At 45.1% G+C, this 19,894-nt stretch overlaps 1 protein-coding gene across 4 annotated transcripts; it reads left to right on the top strand.

Annotated features, from left to right (window-relative positions):
* Nucleotides 1-121: 121 nt before the first annotated feature.
* Nucleotides 122-19,829, top strand: dido1 (death inducer-obliterator 1). 4 transcript variants are annotated; one of them, XM_083972215.1, is made up of 17 exons: nucleotides 122-225; nucleotides 1,803-1,896; nucleotides 2,870-2,988; nucleotides 3,261-4,359; nucleotides 4,609-5,011; nucleotides 5,623-5,985; nucleotides 8,132-8,351; nucleotides 11,106-11,667; nucleotides 11,781-11,940; nucleotides 12,079-12,195; nucleotides 12,361-12,474; nucleotides 12,846-13,005; nucleotides 13,119-13,632; nucleotides 13,798-13,945; nucleotides 14,073-14,162; nucleotides 14,284-14,479; nucleotides 15,680-19,829. In XM_083972215.1, exons 3-17 carry the CDS (start codon nucleotides 2,907-2,909, stop codon nucleotides 19,246-19,248), a joined length of 7,797 nt encoding a protein of 2,598 aa, XP_083828341.1. In that variant the 5' UTR covers nucleotides 122-225; nucleotides 1,803-1,896; nucleotides 2,870-2,906; the 3' UTR covers nucleotides 19,249-19,829. The 4 variants fall into 4 exon arrangements, with proteins under 4 accessions (XP_083828341.1, XP_083828343.1, XP_083828344.1 ...); XM_083972216.1 differs by having other exon boundaries at nucleotides 161-221; XM_083972217.1 differs by lacking the exon at nucleotides 2,870-2,988 and having other exon boundaries at nucleotides 134-225.
* The last annotated feature ends 65 nt before the right edge of the window (nucleotides 19,830-19,894 follow it).

Genomic DNA, 19,894 nt, shown 5'->3' with positions numbered 1-19,894 from the left:
TAAGTACAGATTTAAGAAGGGTGTGTGTGTTGTGTTATTGTTGCCTGTGCGCGCTCGGTGTTCCTCCTGGCCGGCGGGCGGCGCTGTGGCCGGGCGGAGCCGGTTGTGTAAACCGTCAGCCATCTGCCGCAGTCCGTCAGTCAGTAGCTCCAGCGGGAATGGAAAATGGAGGACTGACCGAGGAAAGAACGAGGGCATAATATCATCGGTATTTCTTTCGCGTAGGTGGGTAGAGTACAACAATTTAGAATTTTTTAGCAGCACCGCGTTTAGTTTTTGTGGAGATTCGTCCGTTCGTCAGTTTCTTTTGTCCCACTGTTGATGGTTTGTCCTCCTGCTCCAGGTTGTCCAAGGCGAGGATGGTCATGATGCGCCTGACGTTAAGTTAGCTAGCTTAGCTTAACGTGTGTACAGTAAAAAACTACGCCAGCCCGTTAGACTCTTGTTTGTCAGGTCGGATATGACTTGTTGCTGCTACTTGTCTCCTGTATACTCGGTTTGAAAAAGATTGCATGTTTTTTACTCTTCACAATAACCCCAACTGCTATATTATCTTCGGGGTGTACGCTGCGCTGCCGTTGACGTCGACGACGCTCGTGGTGGCTAACGGCTAACGGCACGAGCCAGGCTTGCTAGCTGCAATAAATGCAAATTGTGGTTTGAAAATTTTAAACAATACACGACGGCGAGGATCAAGAGCTGAAACACTAAACGACAAGCTTTTTTGTTGGACACAGATATTTAAATTATACGATGACCATAAGAGCTAACTGTTAACGGCAAATAAGCTAGCTGCCCGTTTGCGGCCATCATCATCATCATCGGCGGTGGTGGATGTGCAGGTTTTTGTTTATTTTCCACTCTGGCGTAGTTTGTTGTATAATGGTCTCTTTGGTTGCTATCTGGTTTGTTTTCGTGCATGCATCCAGATCAGTTGTGACTTATAAACGCGTTACATTTTGTGTAACGCGTGGTTGTTCGGTCGGTGGCGCTAAGTTACGGCCGTGAGCAGCTTCCCTCTCTCCGTCCGTGTGTGTCGAGACATCATCAATACACAACCAAACGCTGCTGCTGCATCACACGCGATACCGCTGATATCTACATGTCTCAAACTTGTTGTCATCTTCTTGTCTGATTGTGTAAATATTGCGTTTTTTTAAATTGATTTTCGGTCGGGGCCCCTCCCACTTCTCTTGGCAACAGTTTCCCTCTACGATTCACGTGGCACGGTATCGTGACCACTGGCACACCATTGGAGGAGCAATCCGCTTTAATCACCTCCAGTCTGGGCGGATTTTTTTTTCTCCCAGTAGAGATGGTGCTGTGTGCTTGTCTTATCAATGCATCGATCATCGAGAGCAGTAGAAAAGTATATGCAAATGTTATGCTAGTAATTAAAGACACAGGAGTCTATTTCTTAGCCTGAATTGCTAACATATATTTAGCTTCATCATGTGTTTTGCACCGTTAGCAATCGTTCCACTATGATTTCGTTAATTCATCCTTTTTGGGGTTACTTTTAATAACAGCAGAAAGACATCATCGCTGCACAATTTGCATTTAAGTCAGGTCTCACATTTGCTTGGTTTATTTGTTTTTGATTTCACGAAGTTTGCATTTTAAACGAGCACTTGAGGAATTTGTGAATACCGTATCCCAAGTAGTAAACATTTTTGAATTCAAGAAAATGGATTTTGTCCACTTTCGTTATCATAGCTGATCCATAAGGTTGTTACCTCTTAACCTCTCTGTGCAGTGCACTTTGATCCTAACTTGTGTTTTCCTTTTTCTGGTGCGGGCAGATCCTTTAACTTTTACCATGACTGATGGTTGCTGCAGCAAAAACTTTGTGTAGTCTGAAGAAGCTCTCTGCCACCCACCGCTGATAAACTGCAGGTACAGACTTTTTTGATAATGGGCTCTTTATATGAAATGCATGTTTGTCCTCAGATAATTTTTAAGTACATAAACAAGGGCTTTGAATTGTGTTATTATTCCACAATAGTTTTGGTTTTAGGCCTGGTTGCTTTGACTTTGGTATTCCCAACTTTTCAATAATTAGTCTTAAAATTATTGACAGCAAACTAAATGTGCATATGTGTCAAGTTTAGTTTTTCCACTATGCCACCCTAAATATTTAAAGATCAGACTGCAGTGGGTGTGCACATATTGTTGTGACTGACTATACACAGAAATGGAGACAGTCACTCCCCCCTGTAACATGATGTGTCAGCCATCAGGTTTTCACAGGGAAAATGTTGTTTATCACAATGTGCTGTTGTGCAAGGCACTACACCAATTCAGACAAAACAACAATCCAGGTCTATGTTTTTACAGACCAGTCAACATCAGGGAAGTAATATGATGTGACATGTTCTAAGAGGTTTTGCCTTGTTAAAAGATAAGATATAAAGTCTTATCATATTTTTGGTTTAAAAATGTAAATGTCTCTAAATAGTTTTATAAACCTGTCCAGAGACAACAAGAACGCCCTTTATAATTTTGATATTTGGGACAAATATGAAATAGTGCTTAACAGTACCCGACATATATACAATGTGCTCTTAGATTTAAGGCCAAAGATTCGTTTCTCCTCTTGTTCTACGCACAGGTGATTAAATTACGGGCCACATTTTTCATTAACCACACAGCACCGATTCCTTGTGCAATACATTGGTGCAAATAAACTTGAAATATTATAGTTGTCACACTATTTTAGAATGAGAATCAGTATGTACCTTCTGCAACACATAAGCAATCCCAGCACTGGCTACTGAATTTAAAAAATGGCAGCCATGAGTGTTTTTCACATTATAAAGTGAAAAGAGTGTCTCATAGCTGGTCTCTTGTGCTTTTCTCTTAACTGTAGACATTCAGTTTGAAAGTAGCGATTGACTCCATCATCTATGGAGGAGAATGTGAGCCCTGAGCTCTCTCTAGCCTCTGAGCCAGAGAAGAGCCAGGACCGTATGGATAGCTGCTCTCAAGGTACCTTGGATGAGCTTCTTTTCCTTTACCTTTAAGGAGTGGGTGTGTTGTGGTAATACTGGGCACAATTGTGGTGTCAGTTCGATGATATTTGAGTGATTTCAGATCAAATCCAAGTCAATCAGTTTCAAATTTGTCTTGATTGATATGTGTGCTTTACAAAATCAATCAGTTTCTTGGCTTTACTTCCTTGGTTTCTTATGTTGCATTCTGGTTGTTATTGCATACCTCAAATTGATTTCTTACAATGTTATTTAATTATCTGTACGCAGGTGTTGGAGTAGGGGATAGCGAGCAGCTCGAATCAATTGACACTGAAAGTGAGAATGTGGCCACAAAGACTTTAGAGGAGCCAGATAAATCTTCCAAGGCTAACAGTGAAGTAAAAAAGACTTGGGGTTTCCGTCGGTCCACTGTCGCAAAGAGAGAAATGCCAGTGGAGGCAGCAACCAACAGCTCTGAAAGCCGCTGTCCTGTCCGCCGTAGCGGTAGGCAGTCCAAGCGTACGGACAAACTTGAGGAATTCCTCTTGACTGCCAAAAGAGGGTCAAGAAAGAGTGCCCCTCCCAGTCTGGAGAGTGGGGACCCCCCTTCTCAGACCCCAACGGATGCGGAGACCGCCTCAGAGGCCAGCTTCGATGGTAACGCTGACACCAAGGCTGTCGATGACAAGGTGGAGTCCCCAGAGAGGAGGACAAGAAGTAGTGCAAGGAAGCAGGCTCAAAGGAAAACTCGAGGCAGACAGACCAGAGGAGGCGGAGGATCCACAGTCAATGAGGACGGCAGCTCTGAGAATGAGGAGGACAGCAGAGACGATGCCAAGAAAGACGAGCCAGAGGATAACAACGGGGAGAAAATAGATGAAAAGAGTGAACCAAGTCCAGAAGATTTCCAGGTCACCAACACAACACAGTCTCAGCCAGAGCTGGTCTCTGAGAAGGAAGAGGTCGCTGAGGAGACAGACGAACACGGAAACAACGACGACAAAGCAGAAACGGAGACAGAGACCGGCGAGGACAGTGAAGACAAGCCTGCTGCACTGGTAGTAAAACGTGGACCAATAAGAACCTATGTCAATAAAAAGAGGGCAGCCAATAAGAAAGCCACTCCCGTTAAAGCTCCTGTGCCTGTTAACAAGAGCACCACTCCCCCCAAGAGGGACGCCATGCCTAAAGTCACCCCAGCTGCTGGAAAGCCCCGCAAGCCCCAGATGCAAGAGGACAATGACGACGAAGATGACGATGAAGACGATGAGGAGGAGGACGACGATGAGAACGATTCCTCAACCTCTTCATCATCCATCGATTCTGATGAGGGAGGATATGACCCCAATGCACTTTACTGCATCTGTCGCCAGAGACACAACAAAAGGTATTTTATCATGCTTAACCGTATTAGTTAGGTATTATCTATTATGAGTGCCACAAAGATGCAAGTGATGTAGAAAAATAAAATACTGCTCTTAATTTTAATTTAATCTTTTATGACGTCAGTAGCTTCAACCACAGCTTCAGCTGTTTTTGTAATTTTCATTCTTAAATCTGAAATGATGAGTAAAAACCTGTAAGTTGAGTGTTATGCTGTGGAAAAGTGGCACTAGAAATGTCTTGTGCGCGCCAGGTTCATGATCTGCTGCGACCGCTGTGAAGAGTGGTTCCATGGAGACTGTGTGGGCATCACGGAGGCCCGTGGGCGTCTGATGGAGAGAAACGGGGAGGACTACATCTGTCCCAACTGCACCGCTAAGAAGAACCAGGTGGTCAGGCCGGCCACATCCATCCTCTCTACAAGTACAGAGGCCGGGAGGCTCAGAGCGGACATTAATCTACAGACTTGTGGCGCTGCGACCTCTGCAGCTGCAGACAGAGCTAACGTGTGTGGAGCTGCTCTGGGCGGAGCTGCACCTCTGTCCTCCACAGGTTTTGGACCAGAAGAGAAGCCAACAGAGGATCTGGGCATCAAAGGCAGGATAGAGAAAGCCACCAATCCAACGGGGAAAAAGAAGATAAAGATCTTTCAGCCGGTAGGTCCCTGCAGCCGATCTTAACTTAAGTTTTTTAAATAATGCTGTCTTTAGGCCATGATTGTCTGAATTTGTATACATACTGTTCTGTTGCACAGTACGTCATTCTGCATGTCAGGTTTTTGTCCTGATCATCAAAATGTAAAAATGACTATGATGCACTGGTGAATGAGTCCATATTTTATACTATAAACAGTTCATACTTGAACCAAACTGGAATTCATTTCACCACAGTCACAGAAAAAGGGCTTAAATGGTTGTGCGAAATGTGATTTATATTTATTCATCCCCCAGTCAGTGATTAGACTACATTGCCTCATTACGCAAACTGTTAGTGTTTCCAGTACGTATGGCTGCTGCTCTTATATTTTGAAAATGTAGATAAGGAGCCGAACAAACACAGGCCTGTTTCATCCAGATCTGTTCTGTTGTTGCAATTATCACATAAACAAATGGGTGAAAACTTGATATTAGCATAAGGAGGCCTACAAAAAAGTGGTGCACACATTTTCACAAGTCATCGTTGTTGTGGTCAATAAAATTAATATTTAATGCAGAGTTATGGCCATCTTGCAAAGTGACATATTTTATTGTGTACTGAACTGGAGCAGGCAATACAGCAGACAGCTGTACCCAAAGCAGACCAGAAGGTGACACCTGCGCTGGAGAAGAAGGCAGCCACCACAGCCCTGCCAGACACAGATGAGAAGGTGGCATCAAACGTGGAGGTGAAAACGACGCAGACAGCCGAGAAACAGCAGGAGAAGAGCGGGCAGAAGGCCGAGGAGGAGTCTTCTTCACTTCCCAAATGTATCGGGCCTGGCTGTGAGAATAACGCCCAGCCAGACTCTGTGTACTGTGGAAACGACTGTATCCTGAGACACGCTGCAGCGGCCATGAAGTCCATCACTGACGTCAAAGAGCCTAAGCAGAAGGAAAAGGCCAAGGCTCAGAAAACCAAGTCTGCACCTAAGGTAACTTGGACCAGCTGAAATGATGGCCTTTGTCTGAATGTTAATAACTTTCTTTCAACGAGAAAACGGTTGTCTAGGGTTGGCTGATGTAACTTCCTTTTGTGTTGGAATATCGGTAACAGAAGTGGGGAGCTCTTTTTTAGACGCATTGAGCACTTGCCAAACGGCCTGTGTCATACTCAACATATTAGATTTCAGATTCTCATGTCTCGACAACAATTGGAGAAAGAATTTCCTCTCCAGCATTTCATTGTTTGTTGAATGTTGGTCTATTATTAGCGGGTCTTAGCAGTCTCAAGTATCCAGCCATATTGAATACATTAGTGTGGAGTGACCTTTGAAGACAGGCAATTTACTATTCTGTCGATGATTAACTTGAAACATGATATTCTAGAGTTTTTTTTTTAACAAACATGCAGAAATAGCTGCACCTGTGACTTTTTGTTTCAGTGTTTACTTTGCATTAGAGGAAACATGTTCATGTGTCTCTAACAATCATCACATTTTAGGTCGCGATAGTTACATATCCATGATTTTATTTGGTCATGTCATTTGGAAAAAAATATAATCCATTTTATCATTGGTTTTAGTTTAGTTAGTGACAAATCTCCTTGTTTCACTGCACATGTTGCATTTCAACAAAGTTATAAGAAATCTAGTTGTGACCAGATAAAATGGTTCAGTAGAATAAGTTGTTCAAGAAAAGAAAGTACGGTATTTAATAACATCTAGTGGTAATCTGCAGCTGCTGCTCTCTGGTATTGTTTGGCTGTTTGATAACACCAGACTGGCCAATATTTAATCCATGTAACCAGTCTGGGGGAAGGAGGGAGGGGCGGATTCATTTCACATCTCAAGGGTTTTCAGTCAAAATGTGTGAATGGCTCAGCTGGGGACCAGTCAGCTGACTGGAACAATGGAGTCATCCTTCCTACTGGATCTTGATGTGGACAAAACCACTGCATACAGATTAAATTGACAAGTATTTTAAAATGTGAAGCAACAATGACAGTGAAAATAGTCTGGTCCTAAGGGGCTACTGATAGTGTTGTTGTGTTAGTGAGTAATTCTCTTATCAAAATTATTATGATAAGCATCTTTTTTTATTGAACAACTATTACACCTGAATGAATATGGCTTCTGATGCTTCAACTGTGCACCACTTTGGTTACAAAGAGCCATCAAACTTTTCCAGCAGTTCCACCACCTGGATTTCCTGCATCATTTATGTTACAGATATTAGATTATTTCATATTCCAGACATAGCAAATGTAAACAGCTGACGTTATAACACCTGCATAGTGTTCTTGCTGTTATTGTTTTTACTTCATTGTTAAATTCTGTGCTCACATTGTGTATCTCTGCTTTGACAATATTAATGTAATGTCGCCTCTAAGACAACAAAGACTCCCCCATTAGATTCAATAGTCCAAACCTGGTTTTCTTCATATGTTGCTTGTGGAAATTATGGGTTGTTTGTTGCAAACCTGCCCCCTCAATGTGCATCTATAGTTGTTGTCTCATAAATCTGAAAAATGCAGGGGGCTGTGATTTTGAGCTTCAGAGAGATAGAGGAGTTAGGAAACAGTGATAAGGCTGGCAGTGAAGAGATATTTATATTCTAAATGAACTGAGCTCTTTCATCCTATCAGGTGATATGCTCACCTGTCACACGGTTTAAACTGCAACTACTATTTGGAAAAATGCCTGACAGTGTTGAACTTCCTCTGCAATGCACAGTCTTGTGTGTTTGGCGGTGTCTGAAATTAAATGTTTGGTTCACTAGCTCAGTAAAATGCACACAGAAATGTGATAGACGGTGCATGTTTCATAGGAAGGTGTCCAGATTAGCCACATGCAAAGAAATGTGAGAGGCAACTAGTCAGAAACAGCTTCAGTCGTCGTTAGTTGTATCATGCACAATGTACAGTGGTTACAAATGAGCAGAGGGAGAGCAGTCGGACCAGGGGTTACATTTTTTAGAAATTGTCGGCCCAAAAGATTTGTCTTGGCATTTGAAAGTTAATCCAGTGAATCTACTCTACTCAAATCAAGTATATCTGTGTTTTAATGTTAATCAAAACCACAGTCATCAACTGCCCTCTCATCAACATCTGAATGTGTGTTTTTTGTCTCGCCCAACCAGAGGAGCGCTGCTGGTGGGAAGAAGACACAGAAGAAGTCTCGGGAGGAATCGGACAGCGAGGAAGACCACAGTCCTGATCCAGACGAGGACGACGAAGACGAGCACGCTGTGGAACACCCGCCCCCACCGGCCACTGCATCCTGGTCCAGCGACCATAATTACATTGCAGTAACACCAGAAAAGACTACACCCATATCACCAACAGTGTTAAACAAAAAGTGTATGTATCTCTTTGAAAGTCTGGGGCTGTTGTTGAAACCACATTGTTGTTTTTCCATTATAAATGTGGTTCCTGTCATGCTAACATAACTTAGAGATGAGCCGTACATTTTGGGGAAGAACATGAACTCATCTGTTCACTAGACTTTTGACTGCCTTGCCAAGTGTTGTGAGTCAAATGTCAAGGTTTTTGTTAGTCAGTGAAATGTTGGCAGTTGTGGAAAGGTAAGTGTCGTCTGTGGTGTTGGGTAAGTATTTAATAATGCAAAACATTTATTTTTAAAGGGGCACTCCATAAATTGCACACCATCTTATTAGTCACGGTGGAGTGCCTTTTTGAAAGCAGTTGTGTAATGTGTTGTGTGGCTCTGGGGGAGCTTTGTAAAGTCTGAAAAATTCCGCATTCACTTAGACACTTCAGTTTACGAGGCAGGCTCTCTGTCCACAATTTAGGGGCAGTAGTTTGAAAGATGTTGGCTATTTACAGGCACAGAGGGTCCAACAAATGCATTATGGGGTTTGTAGGATCCAGCTTTTTTTGCATACTGCCGATCACAGGTCAGAATAATTTGACCTCTGCTGCATTGATTCCAAATGTTCCTTTATTTATTGCGACTCACGTGACTTTCAACATTTTTTTAAAGTGCAAAATTGATTTGGTAGAGTTACCCCTCTGAAAGTTAACAGTTAAAATAGAGTCCTGTAAATGAAAATCTATAAAGGAACATGTGGTAGAGATAAAAGGAGGGCAGTAATTTCAACCTCAGCTCTCAGCAGTCCGCTGTATTAGGGAGTGTGTGGCTGTGATGAATGGGATGGTGCCAGTGTGTGTTTAGAGCGTCTTTCCGTCACCTGCTTTGTCTGTACAAGTCTCCACTTCCTGGGTTCATCACCTCAGCTGTTGGTCCTACCAAAAGGCCCCTCCCTCTTTTTCTACAGCAGGTAGGTGTTTCATAATTCCCCCATGGTACTGTGGACCAATGAAGCTAATATAGCTCATACTGAGCTGCTATCAGCTGTTCCGCACTGTTTTTCCTTCCTACCCTTAATTTTGTGGGTAACAAACTGACTTTTTTCCAAAAGTTTTTGATTCATATTGAATATGATGCATCCCTTCTCGTGGGAAACTGGCTTTAAAATAAAAGGTGATTTAACAGATTTTTGGATGCCTCAATTGATTATGTGAGCAGTGTTGGCTTGCTGTAGGATGTCCTGACCAGGTCAGCTTAAAACAGCATATACAACTGATTGATCTGCACACATGGAGACGTTGCCCTTCGAGAGCCCCCGGAAAAGGAAACTCCTGGCAGACCTCAGTGCAGTGAGACCAGACCAGACCACCTGAAGATAACGCAGTGGAGTTGAGGAAGGCCACGGCAGAAGATGGAAGCTGAGGACCAGGCCTGGGCACACGGATTCAGAAGAGGGACAACCACCTTCAAAGCTTTTCACACACATTTTGCACCTGATGAGATTTGGTTATATATTGTGGGGAACGTTTATTGCAATGCAAATGTGGACATTTTTCATTTTCTTTTACCTCTAAGAGGCTTTATGAGGATATTGACCTATGGGATAATGAATGCTAATGTAATGTGAATGCATTCTGTCAGGTCAGGTTGTTAGTTGTACCACCGACTGTTGTTGCTCATTCATAGCCAATATTTTGCTGAGATATTTGATTCGGTGACGACCTATCATCTTATGAAAACCCTAGTTGACTTTGGTTTGCGTTGAGTGTCAGTTCTGTTGCAATGACCATGCTTTATACATTCGAATGTGTATAGTTTTTGTGTCTTCAATTGGAGTTTATGCGTTAATTATTGCAGCATCAACAGGCAACTTGGACCTGACTTGGACCCATAGCATGTGCAGATGACAGATTGAAGAGAGATTAGACAAGCAGGAAGTGCATAGCCTCTTTATTCTTGGTGCAAGTTGATATAATTTTTTACACACTTTATGTGAATATTGATGGTTTAATGTTTAATATCTAGTTGAATCATTTATTCAAATTCAAGAGCCATTAACAAGACTTGGGTCTGGTTGCCTTTGGGCTTTGGGGGTCAGAGTTAATCTCTTTTATCAGCTTGAGATAGTATTTGTAGAGGAGCTTGTGAAATGAATGTATTCTAGGTTTGTAGTTTTAGTTTGAGTAATTGATCATTAACTTGATTATTCCCAAATTACACGTGGTTTATTATTGACTAATTTTGTGCCAGCAGGGTTCTTAAAGGTTACAGGTTGTTTGTGCTTTAGTAGACAGTGACACAGGAGGGGTAGACTACATTAACAAACTGGAATGTGGTTATTTTTCCTCACATTTAAGTGACAGAAGCTTGTAGTCCTTTTCTTAACACATGATGCTGAGTTTGCTCAAGACTGCAGTGCAATGGTTTCCTCTTTTTGTGGGTCCATGGGTTTTCAGAATTACAATTGTTTTCTTAAATGGACCTGCACCAACAGCACAGTGTATCTGTGTCACTGCTTCTAATAAAGAGGGACCATTTATCTTCCCCCTTGTCAACTTTGTGTTCATTTCAGGTTTTTCACTGCTATGTGTTCAATATCTGCAAAAGCCGGTTACTGACATGTATTTATTGATTAAATGGGGAAGAGATTCATTATAGATTTGACTATTTGACATAGTCAGATTTAAACATACAAGGTGGTCATCTGTAGTGTTTGAAAACTACTGTCACTACACTATTCTTGCTGTATTTTTAAAATGTTGGATCTTGTTCTTGACTTTCAGCCCCTCCCAAAGAAGAGAAGCTGAGCGAGAAGGAGGAGAAAGAGAAGGAACCAGCCCCGGCTCCTGAGAAACCTTCGCCAGCATCAACAACACCAGTCAAAGGCAACAAGAAATCTCCGGCCCCCAAAGCAGCCAAGGTTTCCCCGAAGGGCAGGAAGTCTTCTCCTCATACGACCAGCTCCAGGCCGTCGAGGCGAGCGGCAACACCCCCGAGTAAAACTTCAGCCAAGTCCAAGAAACCAGGCCCACCGCCCGCCTCGTCTCCCTACCCTCCAGGTCCGATCCACGTCACAGGAGCGTTGAGAGTCACCAAGTCCAACTTCACCATTCCTAAGAAGCAGCCACAACAAAAGGAGCCTCCACCCCACAGTCACCCCTCCTCCTCATCCTCCTCTAGAGGCTCATCATCATCATCTTCTTCAGCTCCTTCCAGCCACTCGTCGTCTTCTAGATCCTCACATTCATCTGCACCGGTGCCTCCGGCGGCCCCCATGCCACCTCCACCCAACAACCAGATGAGACAGAACATCCGCCGCTCGCTCACAGACATCCTTTATAAGCGGTGAGTGTCTTCAGCTCAGTTCAGAGATTACCCTGTTTTTTTTTGTAAAATGCAGTAAATCCACAGCTAAACACATCCAAGCACTCAATGTATGTTGTATTTCTAACCATCAGGGTGAGCGACAGTGATGATCTGAAAATGACTGAGAGTGAGGTGGGAAGGCTGGCAGTCGGCATTGAGAAGGAAATGTTCAACCTCTGCCTGAGCACTGACAGCAAGTACAAGAACAAATACAGATCCCTCATGTTTAACCTGAAGGACCCCAAAAACAAAGTGAGTCAACACAAACATGCGGCCTTTATACAGTCTTTGTGTATAGGGAGCTGGTGTCTGCAGTTTTTGTGATTTTACTTACCGGTAGTGTAACTTATATTTAGATGTAAAAATAACCATGTTGTGTATTTGTCTCAGGGCCTGTTCTACAGAGTTGTGGGAGGGGAGGTTAGTCCCTTCAGGTTGGTGAGACTAAGTGCTGAAGAGCTGCTTTCCAAAGAGATATCTGAATGGAGGAAGCCTGATGCTACTGAGGTAAATGTCACATCCTGTGATTACACACCCAAGCACAAATCAACAACATGTGCCGTTGTGACGTTCAAAGAGCTACACAATGGGGGTTAAAATGGTCTGTTTTTTTAAAACACTGTTGAATAGGGAGCTCATAATCGCTAAATATTTGATGGCTGTCTCCTCCAGGCTCAGTCTTCCGGTACAAGAGCCCATTCAGGACAGTCCAGACTGGGCAACAGGCTGGACTCTAGCTCTCATAGCGTGGATATGGAGGACGCTCCACCAACATCTGATGCAGATGTATGTATTTCTGCCACCACTTCATCTCGCATGGCCACTGCTGCAGTAAGTGGTGGCACGCTGTGCTTTTCTTGCTTCAACCCTTTTTTTTTCACCTTTGCATGTGATGCACAAACAAACTGTGAAATCTGGCTGAGACAGCAGCCAAGATGCCACAGGTTGCTTATCTTGCCCACTGTCCTGTTTTTCACTGCAGTTTCTTTCCTTCTCAAGCTTTTTCTATCTTCCTCGGTGGTTGGCACTAAACCAGCCCCAAAAACTACAAACACAGCAACACATAACACATTAGTGCACATTAAAGTAATCAGAAAGAACAGATCTGATTGAATTAATCAAATATTTGAATGAGATCCTCTTTTCTGTGTCGTCAGGACCAAGACGAGTCGGGCTACACTCCTTCAGCTTCAGCTCAGCCGTCTGGCGTTGAGGGCGGCGGTGGCAGCATGCCGGACATCTTCAGTAGCATGCTGAAAGACACCACATTAGAGCACAGGACTCATCTATTTGACCTCAACTGTAAAATATGCACAGGTAAAAAAAAAGAGGCTAAGACGGGGAGAAAGTAATTCAAAATTAATAATTTTTTAATTAAAAAATAACTGTGAGGGTTTTTTTTTTTTTTTTTTTATTACTTTGCCTTCTAGGTCAGAAGACTGAGGATGAAATAGCTGCTAAAAAACCCAAACTGAGCAAGAAGCCTGAACCTAAATCACCCAGACAAGAGCTGCATTCATCCCGGTCCGGTGAAGTCTCTCCTGTGGCTCAACCCCAGGGTCCCGCAGTCTACCCACACCAAGACCCCCTCACCTACCAACCCCACGTCCCTCCATCACATCAGTCCAGCACAGAAGTACCTGAGCCACAGCAGCAGCAGCTTTACCAGGAGGATCTCAGCATGCTGGTACCTCCTGTCCAAACCCCTGCACCTGTTGCCCCGACCGTTTCCTCCGTCACCATCACCCGCAGAGATCCGCGCATGGCCAGGCACAGCTCCGGTGTGACCGTCACCTACACTGCTCCAGAAAAGCCCAGCAGCACTTTGGCAGAACCACTTCCTCTGCCTGTTATTGCTCCAGTGGAGATTGTACCCAAGGTGCCACTGCCAATGCCCCCAGCCTCTCCATCTTCAGTGGCCGTCTCCAAATCAACTAAAACAAGGTGCTTAATATTTGTGTTTTGGTTATATACGTCATTGTATTGAAAATGTATATGCCAGAGAAATGATGGGTCAGAGTTGTTGCTGTTTATGATAAACTCGAGTACAGTTTTGAGATTTGACCTTTTTAGTTTTCTCTAAAAGAAGCATGATTCTTGTTTTTACAGTACATCCGAGCCTCCACCTGAGGGTGAGACAGCAATTTTCCTCCATGGTCAAGAGAAGATCTGGAAAGGGTTCATCAACATGCAGTCGGTGGCCAAGTTTGTGACCAAGGCTTACCTGGTGTCAGGGTCCTTTGAACACCTGAAGGAGGTTAGTTATTTTTGCTGTATAAGTGTAGGAGCTCATATTTGATTCATTTTTTCAGACATCCTTGAATGAATAAAACACTCTTTTTCAATGAAAAAGTTTAATTCATAGTTGCGTCAATATTATTCAGGATTTGCCGGACACCATTCATATTGGAGGACGGATATCTCCAGGCACAGTGTGGGACTATGTTGGCAAGTTGAAAACCTCGCTCTCCAAGGTTTGTTTGCACTAAGTTTAGCCTGTAGAGAAGTGTTGGACATTTTCTATTTAAAAGCCTTACATTACCTACATACTGTATTTATTTTTTTTCTCTCCTTTAATTAACCCTTTGCTCACAGGAGCTGTGTCTGATCCGTTTCCACCCAGCCACGGAGGAAGAGGAGGTGGCCTATGTCTCTCTCTTCTCTTACTTTAGCAGCAGGAAACGATTTGGTGTGGTGGCTAACAACAACCGCCGCATCAAAGACCTCTATCTCATCCCACTGGGCTCCAAGGACCCTTTACCCTCCAAACTATTACCGTTTGATGGGCCAGGTAAGCAGTCACAGGGATACACAAATATACCTCTGTGTGTAATTGTATTTGTCTTACTTGATTCCTGTTCTTTTGTGTCATTGATGTGTCTTTGTACTTGTGGTGAGTATATTTAGTGTCATGTTTTTTTTTTTAATTTAAACTACTGGTTGAAATGAGAGCTTCTTTGATTCATGGGTTTGTGCAGTAGGGGGCACTCACACTCCTTGTTGAGTCTCCTCTGGAAAACACCTCTGTGCATGTTCCAGCTGCTGTGCTCTCTGCTGTATATCTGACTTTGTATCACACATTTCTAATAAAGGAAGTTTGCATCGCAGGTTGGTGCCATTTGAGTCCAGTTTCAGCCTGTTGTTTCTTAACGCTTGGCTTCCAAATAAACAAAATTGAATACACATGTAATCAATAAGTAGTAACTAGTCATTCACTTTATATAATGATTCTGCTCATATGGTAACATGCAATGCAATATACCAGTGGGTTTAAACACCTTCTAAATGAAGAATGAGTACTTTGTGTGAACTTTGCAGCCAAATAGTGCAACACACTCAACAGTATCACATGGCAATTGCAGCTGTGGTAAGTGAAAGGGGCTCAAACATCTGCAGAGCCACTTCTGCTTAGTGTGCTTCAGAGAAGAACCTGGTCTTTTTCTTTATCAACTTGAGTTGCTTCAGAAAAATGAAATCACACTTCTTGAATACACCATTTGCTTCTGGTATCGATCCCACATCAAATATCAATAGGAATTAATTCATCCACCTGACTCTGGACTTACTAGAACAATAATATAGTACACCATCTGGTGCAATCTGAATTGTAGATTTATTGTGCCAACGTATGGGTGCTGTGAGTGATTTTGTAATTTTAGTCCATTATATCTGGCTGGATATCAACAAATAACTTCAATAACCCACAGGGACCTGCTGTTGACAAATGTTCATTCACTAATGCCAGCATGTTCTTACTTTATAGTTGAATAAAAATGAATATAATACAAACAGGCCTAACAACACAATTGCCTTTACAGTTAAAAGAACCTTGGTTTAATTTATAAAAACTTGCATGCTATGGGTTCATTCTGTGTCTATTCTTTTGAAGCTCTCATTTCACCTGGTTTCTTTTTGTCTATTTCTGTAGCAGATTTTTTTAAAATCTTGTATGGAAGTATTTTTCAAGATCGTTGTTTTGTCCATCTTACAGGGCTTGAACCAGCTCGCCCCAACCTCCTCCTGGGGTTGTTGATCTGCCAGAAGGACAGAAAGCGCGCAGGTGCTCCACTGGAATCTGAGGAGAAACGGTCCAAAACCAAAGATGCAGATGACGCTGGGCTTCCAAAGGTGTCGTCTTCTGCCAAAGCAGAAAGAAGCACACGACAGAGTCTAGAAATCCCCTTCAGCACAACTCCCCCAGGATCACCTCCATCTAGCTCCTCTGAGACCTCGAACAGCAATGCCACAGTCTCCTCGGTCCGTTCCTTCTTGTCCTCCCTTAAATCTCCGGCCACATCCACCACCACCGGCAAAGACTCCCCCTCCTCATCCAGTTCCTCTTCCGCAGCAACTGCCACCCCCCTTCAGACCATCCTCGACACCCTCTTTAAGAAGAAAAAGCATGACTCAGAAGTCAACTCTCCATCTGATCAGGAACTCTCCGTCCCACCGCCTACAATGCTGGACCCCATTGTGCAGCAGTTTGCACAGATTTCTAAAGAGAAAACAGTGGAGGAGGATGAAGATGACCGACCATACGACCCGGAGGAAGAGTATGACCCCGGTATGGGCTACGACATGCCCAAGAAGTCTGTTGAGATAGTGAGCAAACCTGTAGTCCCCAAGCAGCCCGAGGTGACTGCAAGTGAAGCTGATGATGTGGCGTATGACCCCGAGGACGACTCCATCTTTGATGATGTCCAACCTGTAGTATCAGTTCAGGCTAAAGCTGCGGCTGCTGATTGTTTAACCGATCCACAGAAAATCCTGGAGAGCCTGAAACAGATCGGAGACCAGACTTTCCAGAAACAGGTTGATCAGCCAGTCTCATCCACAGCAACACCTGCCGCTTCACTGACACTGCCAGACACACTTTTAGCTCAGCCCATGAAATCCCTTTTGGCCAATAGTCAACTACTGCAGCTTGGCAAGAAGGTTGAGGAACTCGTAAAGTCCTCTTCTGTTGCACCCTTAATCAACCAGAAGAGAGATCCTCGCCAGAGCAGAGATCCTCGTCAGGCTTCGGCTGGCAGGAAACCATCTGACGAACCAGAGGAGGAGGAGGCGTCTCCTCAGTTGGCAGATGCTGCTCTTCCTTCAGAGCCTCAGCCGCCCAGCGTGGCTGAACTCCCAGACTCATCGCAAAGTGCAGAGACCTCAGTGCCTCAAGAAGAAGAAGAGGAAGAAGAGGTGAAAGCTGATACCCTCCCCTTCCTGGATTCAGACAAGACAGAGGTGTCGATTCCTTTGTTAGGAGAGGAGGTGGAGCCTGATATGGAGGTCAACTACTTGGATGAGAAAGAAGTGAAAATCGAGGAACCAGAGCCAGTTAAGGCGGAAACGGAGATGGACAAGTATAGTATTTGGCCAAACGCTGCCAGTATTTTAAAAGTTAACGAAGACTCAGAGTATGAGGAGAACAGCCAAGACACACCATCTGGAGGCTTTTATAAGGAGCCTGACAACGCCTCCGCAGTGACGTCAGCAATCCCAGTTCTCACTCAGAGCACTGTGGCTGAGACTCAGTCCCACCACGGGTCGCATCGCATGTCAGCGCCAGGCTTCGACAGCGAGTACAGACCCCCGGCCGACATACCCCCTCGATCTAACTTCCCGCCCCATCCGCCCCATCCAATGCAAGGACAAAACATGATACTGAGGCCTCCACCAATGTCTGTGCCACCACCCATACAAGGTCTTCCTCCAATGTCAGGGCTCCCTCCTATGCAGGGACCCCCTCCGCCCATCCACGTCCCTCCCCCCGTACGAGCCCCCCCCATGCAAGGCGAGAGTCAGCAGTACGGCCCCCCTCCAGCTTCATACCCTCCCTATCAGAACCAGTGGCCGGGAAACCAGCCTGCACCACAGCAGCAGCCTCTTCCCGGACCACCGCCTCAGAATATCATGGGTCCCCGAGGACCACCGCCACCATTCCCTCCAATTGGTCAGAGAGGCCCCCCTCCTCAAATGTTTGATCCCTCCATTCCCCCTCAACACATGGGGCAGCAAGGCCTGCCTCCGGCCCTCCCCCCACATCCTACTTTTGAAGGACAGAACACGTTGCCTCCACCAAGATTCGCGGGCCCACCGCCGCCTTTTAGCTTCCCTGGAAACAGAGGCCCCCCTCCGCCTTTCGCCGCGCCACCGCCTGGTCACTTTGAGACCAGGCTTCCTCCTCCGTCCCACTTTCCAGGACCCCGGGCCCCACCTCCATCTCAGTACGGTGACCTCGGTGGCCAGCCTCCGATGGGAGACCAACATCGAGGCCCCGTCGCAGAACACTACAACAAAGACCCCGCTAACTCTTTCAAGCTGAACGTGGATCCGAACCCAAACGCACACCACATTTTTAAAGACAATCAGGGTCCCCCGCCTGTTTCATCATATCGGGGACCTCCGCCTAATCAGTACGAGGATAGAAGAGGCCCGCCTCCCAGTGGGGAAATGAGTGGGCAACATTTCAGTCAGCACAGCCAGTACGGGAGCTCCAGACCGCTTTCCTCGCCGCCACACAGAGGATCTTTCGACGAGCACCGAGGGCCTCCGCCTCAGGAGAATAGACCTCATGCTTCACAGCCTTTTGGAGGATCAGAGCGGTACCGCTTCGATAGGCTCTCAGACGAGGCTAGACCCATCCGTCATGGTGGGCCGCTGCTGCCAACTCCTCCGGAGGCTCCCATAGTGCCTCCAGGTCGCATAGGGGCCCACAGCCCAGACCTGCACAGGGACGACCTCTGGCGCCGCCACTCTCCCGACATGAGGAGGAGGAGCAGCAGCATCCAAGAGGACTCAGAACCTCGCGGCGGAGATCGCTTCAGTCGCTTCGAAGGAGGGCACAGGGATCCTCCCGGTCCCCCGCAGCCCTCTGAAGAGAGACAGAGGGAGCTGTCCGAGGACCGCAGGAGGGAACGAGAGCGGGAGATCACCCACGCTGGCAGGCCGTCATGGGACAGGGGCCAGGGGAAGAGGTGGAGCCGAGAGCGGGAGTGGGACAGAGGCAGAGAAAGGGAACGGGAGCGAGAGCGTAGCCGAGAAAGAGAGCGCAGTAGAGGGAGGGAGGCAGGGAGGGAGGTCGAGAGGCACAGGGAGACGGAGACGGAGCGACACAGGGATCCAGAGCCAGACAAGAGGAGAGACCGGGAGAGAGATAGAGACAGAGACCGAGAACGGGAGAGGCCCCGGGAGAGAGAGACTGAAAGGAGGGACCACGACCGCGACAGAGCTAGAAACCGTGACCGAGAACGCGACCGCGAGAGAGAGCGAGAGAGGGACAGAAGACGGGAGAGATCCAGAAGCAGAGACCGAGATCGTGAGCGAGACCGCGGGAAAGACCGGGGGGGCAGGGACGGGGGCAGGGACCGGGACAGAGATAGAGACAGAGACAGGGAGAGGGACAGGGACAGAGAGAGGGATAGGGACAGAGACCGGGACCGGGACAAAGACCGAGATCGGCGGGACAGGAGCAGAAGCCGCGACAAGAGAGAGGAGAGAAAGGACAGTAAACACGATACACCCAAGGAGACTGACAAAACTGCAGAGGGTGAAAAGAACATGTCCTAGTCTCTGTTTCATGGACACTACATCTCAGTTTAGAGACTCTTAACATCTTTCACCAGTTGACGTCATCACTGTAAATGCAGTATTTTGTTAAATTTCCACACTTGTGTTCCTACTTTGAAAAAAAAAAAAAAAGGTTTGACAATGTTTGTATTCTTTGTCATGTAAAGGTTTCTAAGTTTGTTTTATCACATTTGAGAGACAAAAACTGAAGGCCATCTAAGTTGCTTTTGTACCAGACGTATTAAGTAGGTCCTATTACATGTACCTTCCTCCATTCAAAGCTTTTTTTAAAAAGAAGACGAAAGAAAACAATGATGTAACAGATTAACACACATTTGCAATATGTAAATATGAATATATTTGTGTATATACTGATGTTTTTAATCATAACTTTTCTAAGTAGAGAAAATAAAAGCCATATATCTGAAATGGATAATGTGAAAGTGAAGGCAACACTGTTTATACACAAAATGTGTGTTTATATGTCGAGCAGCTTTGAACTAAAAGGCTTCAAATATCTACAGTATCCACCCCATCGATGGTTAATGAAATGTCCTCAGTTTGTTTCAGATCAACCAATTAAACCAGTTTGATGACACATGTCTTGTTGTAATACATGTTTTTATGTGAATCTGTTTTTTGTATG

The sequence above is a fragment of the Trachurus trachurus genome (genome assembly GCF_905171665.1).
Source record: "Trachurus trachurus genome assembly, chromosome: 5".
NCBI classification, from domain to species: domain Eukaryota; kingdom Metazoa; phylum Chordata; class Actinopteri; order Carangiformes; family Carangidae; genus Trachurus; species Trachurus trachurus.
This window is presented reverse-complemented; position numbering and strand designations above follow the sequence as displayed.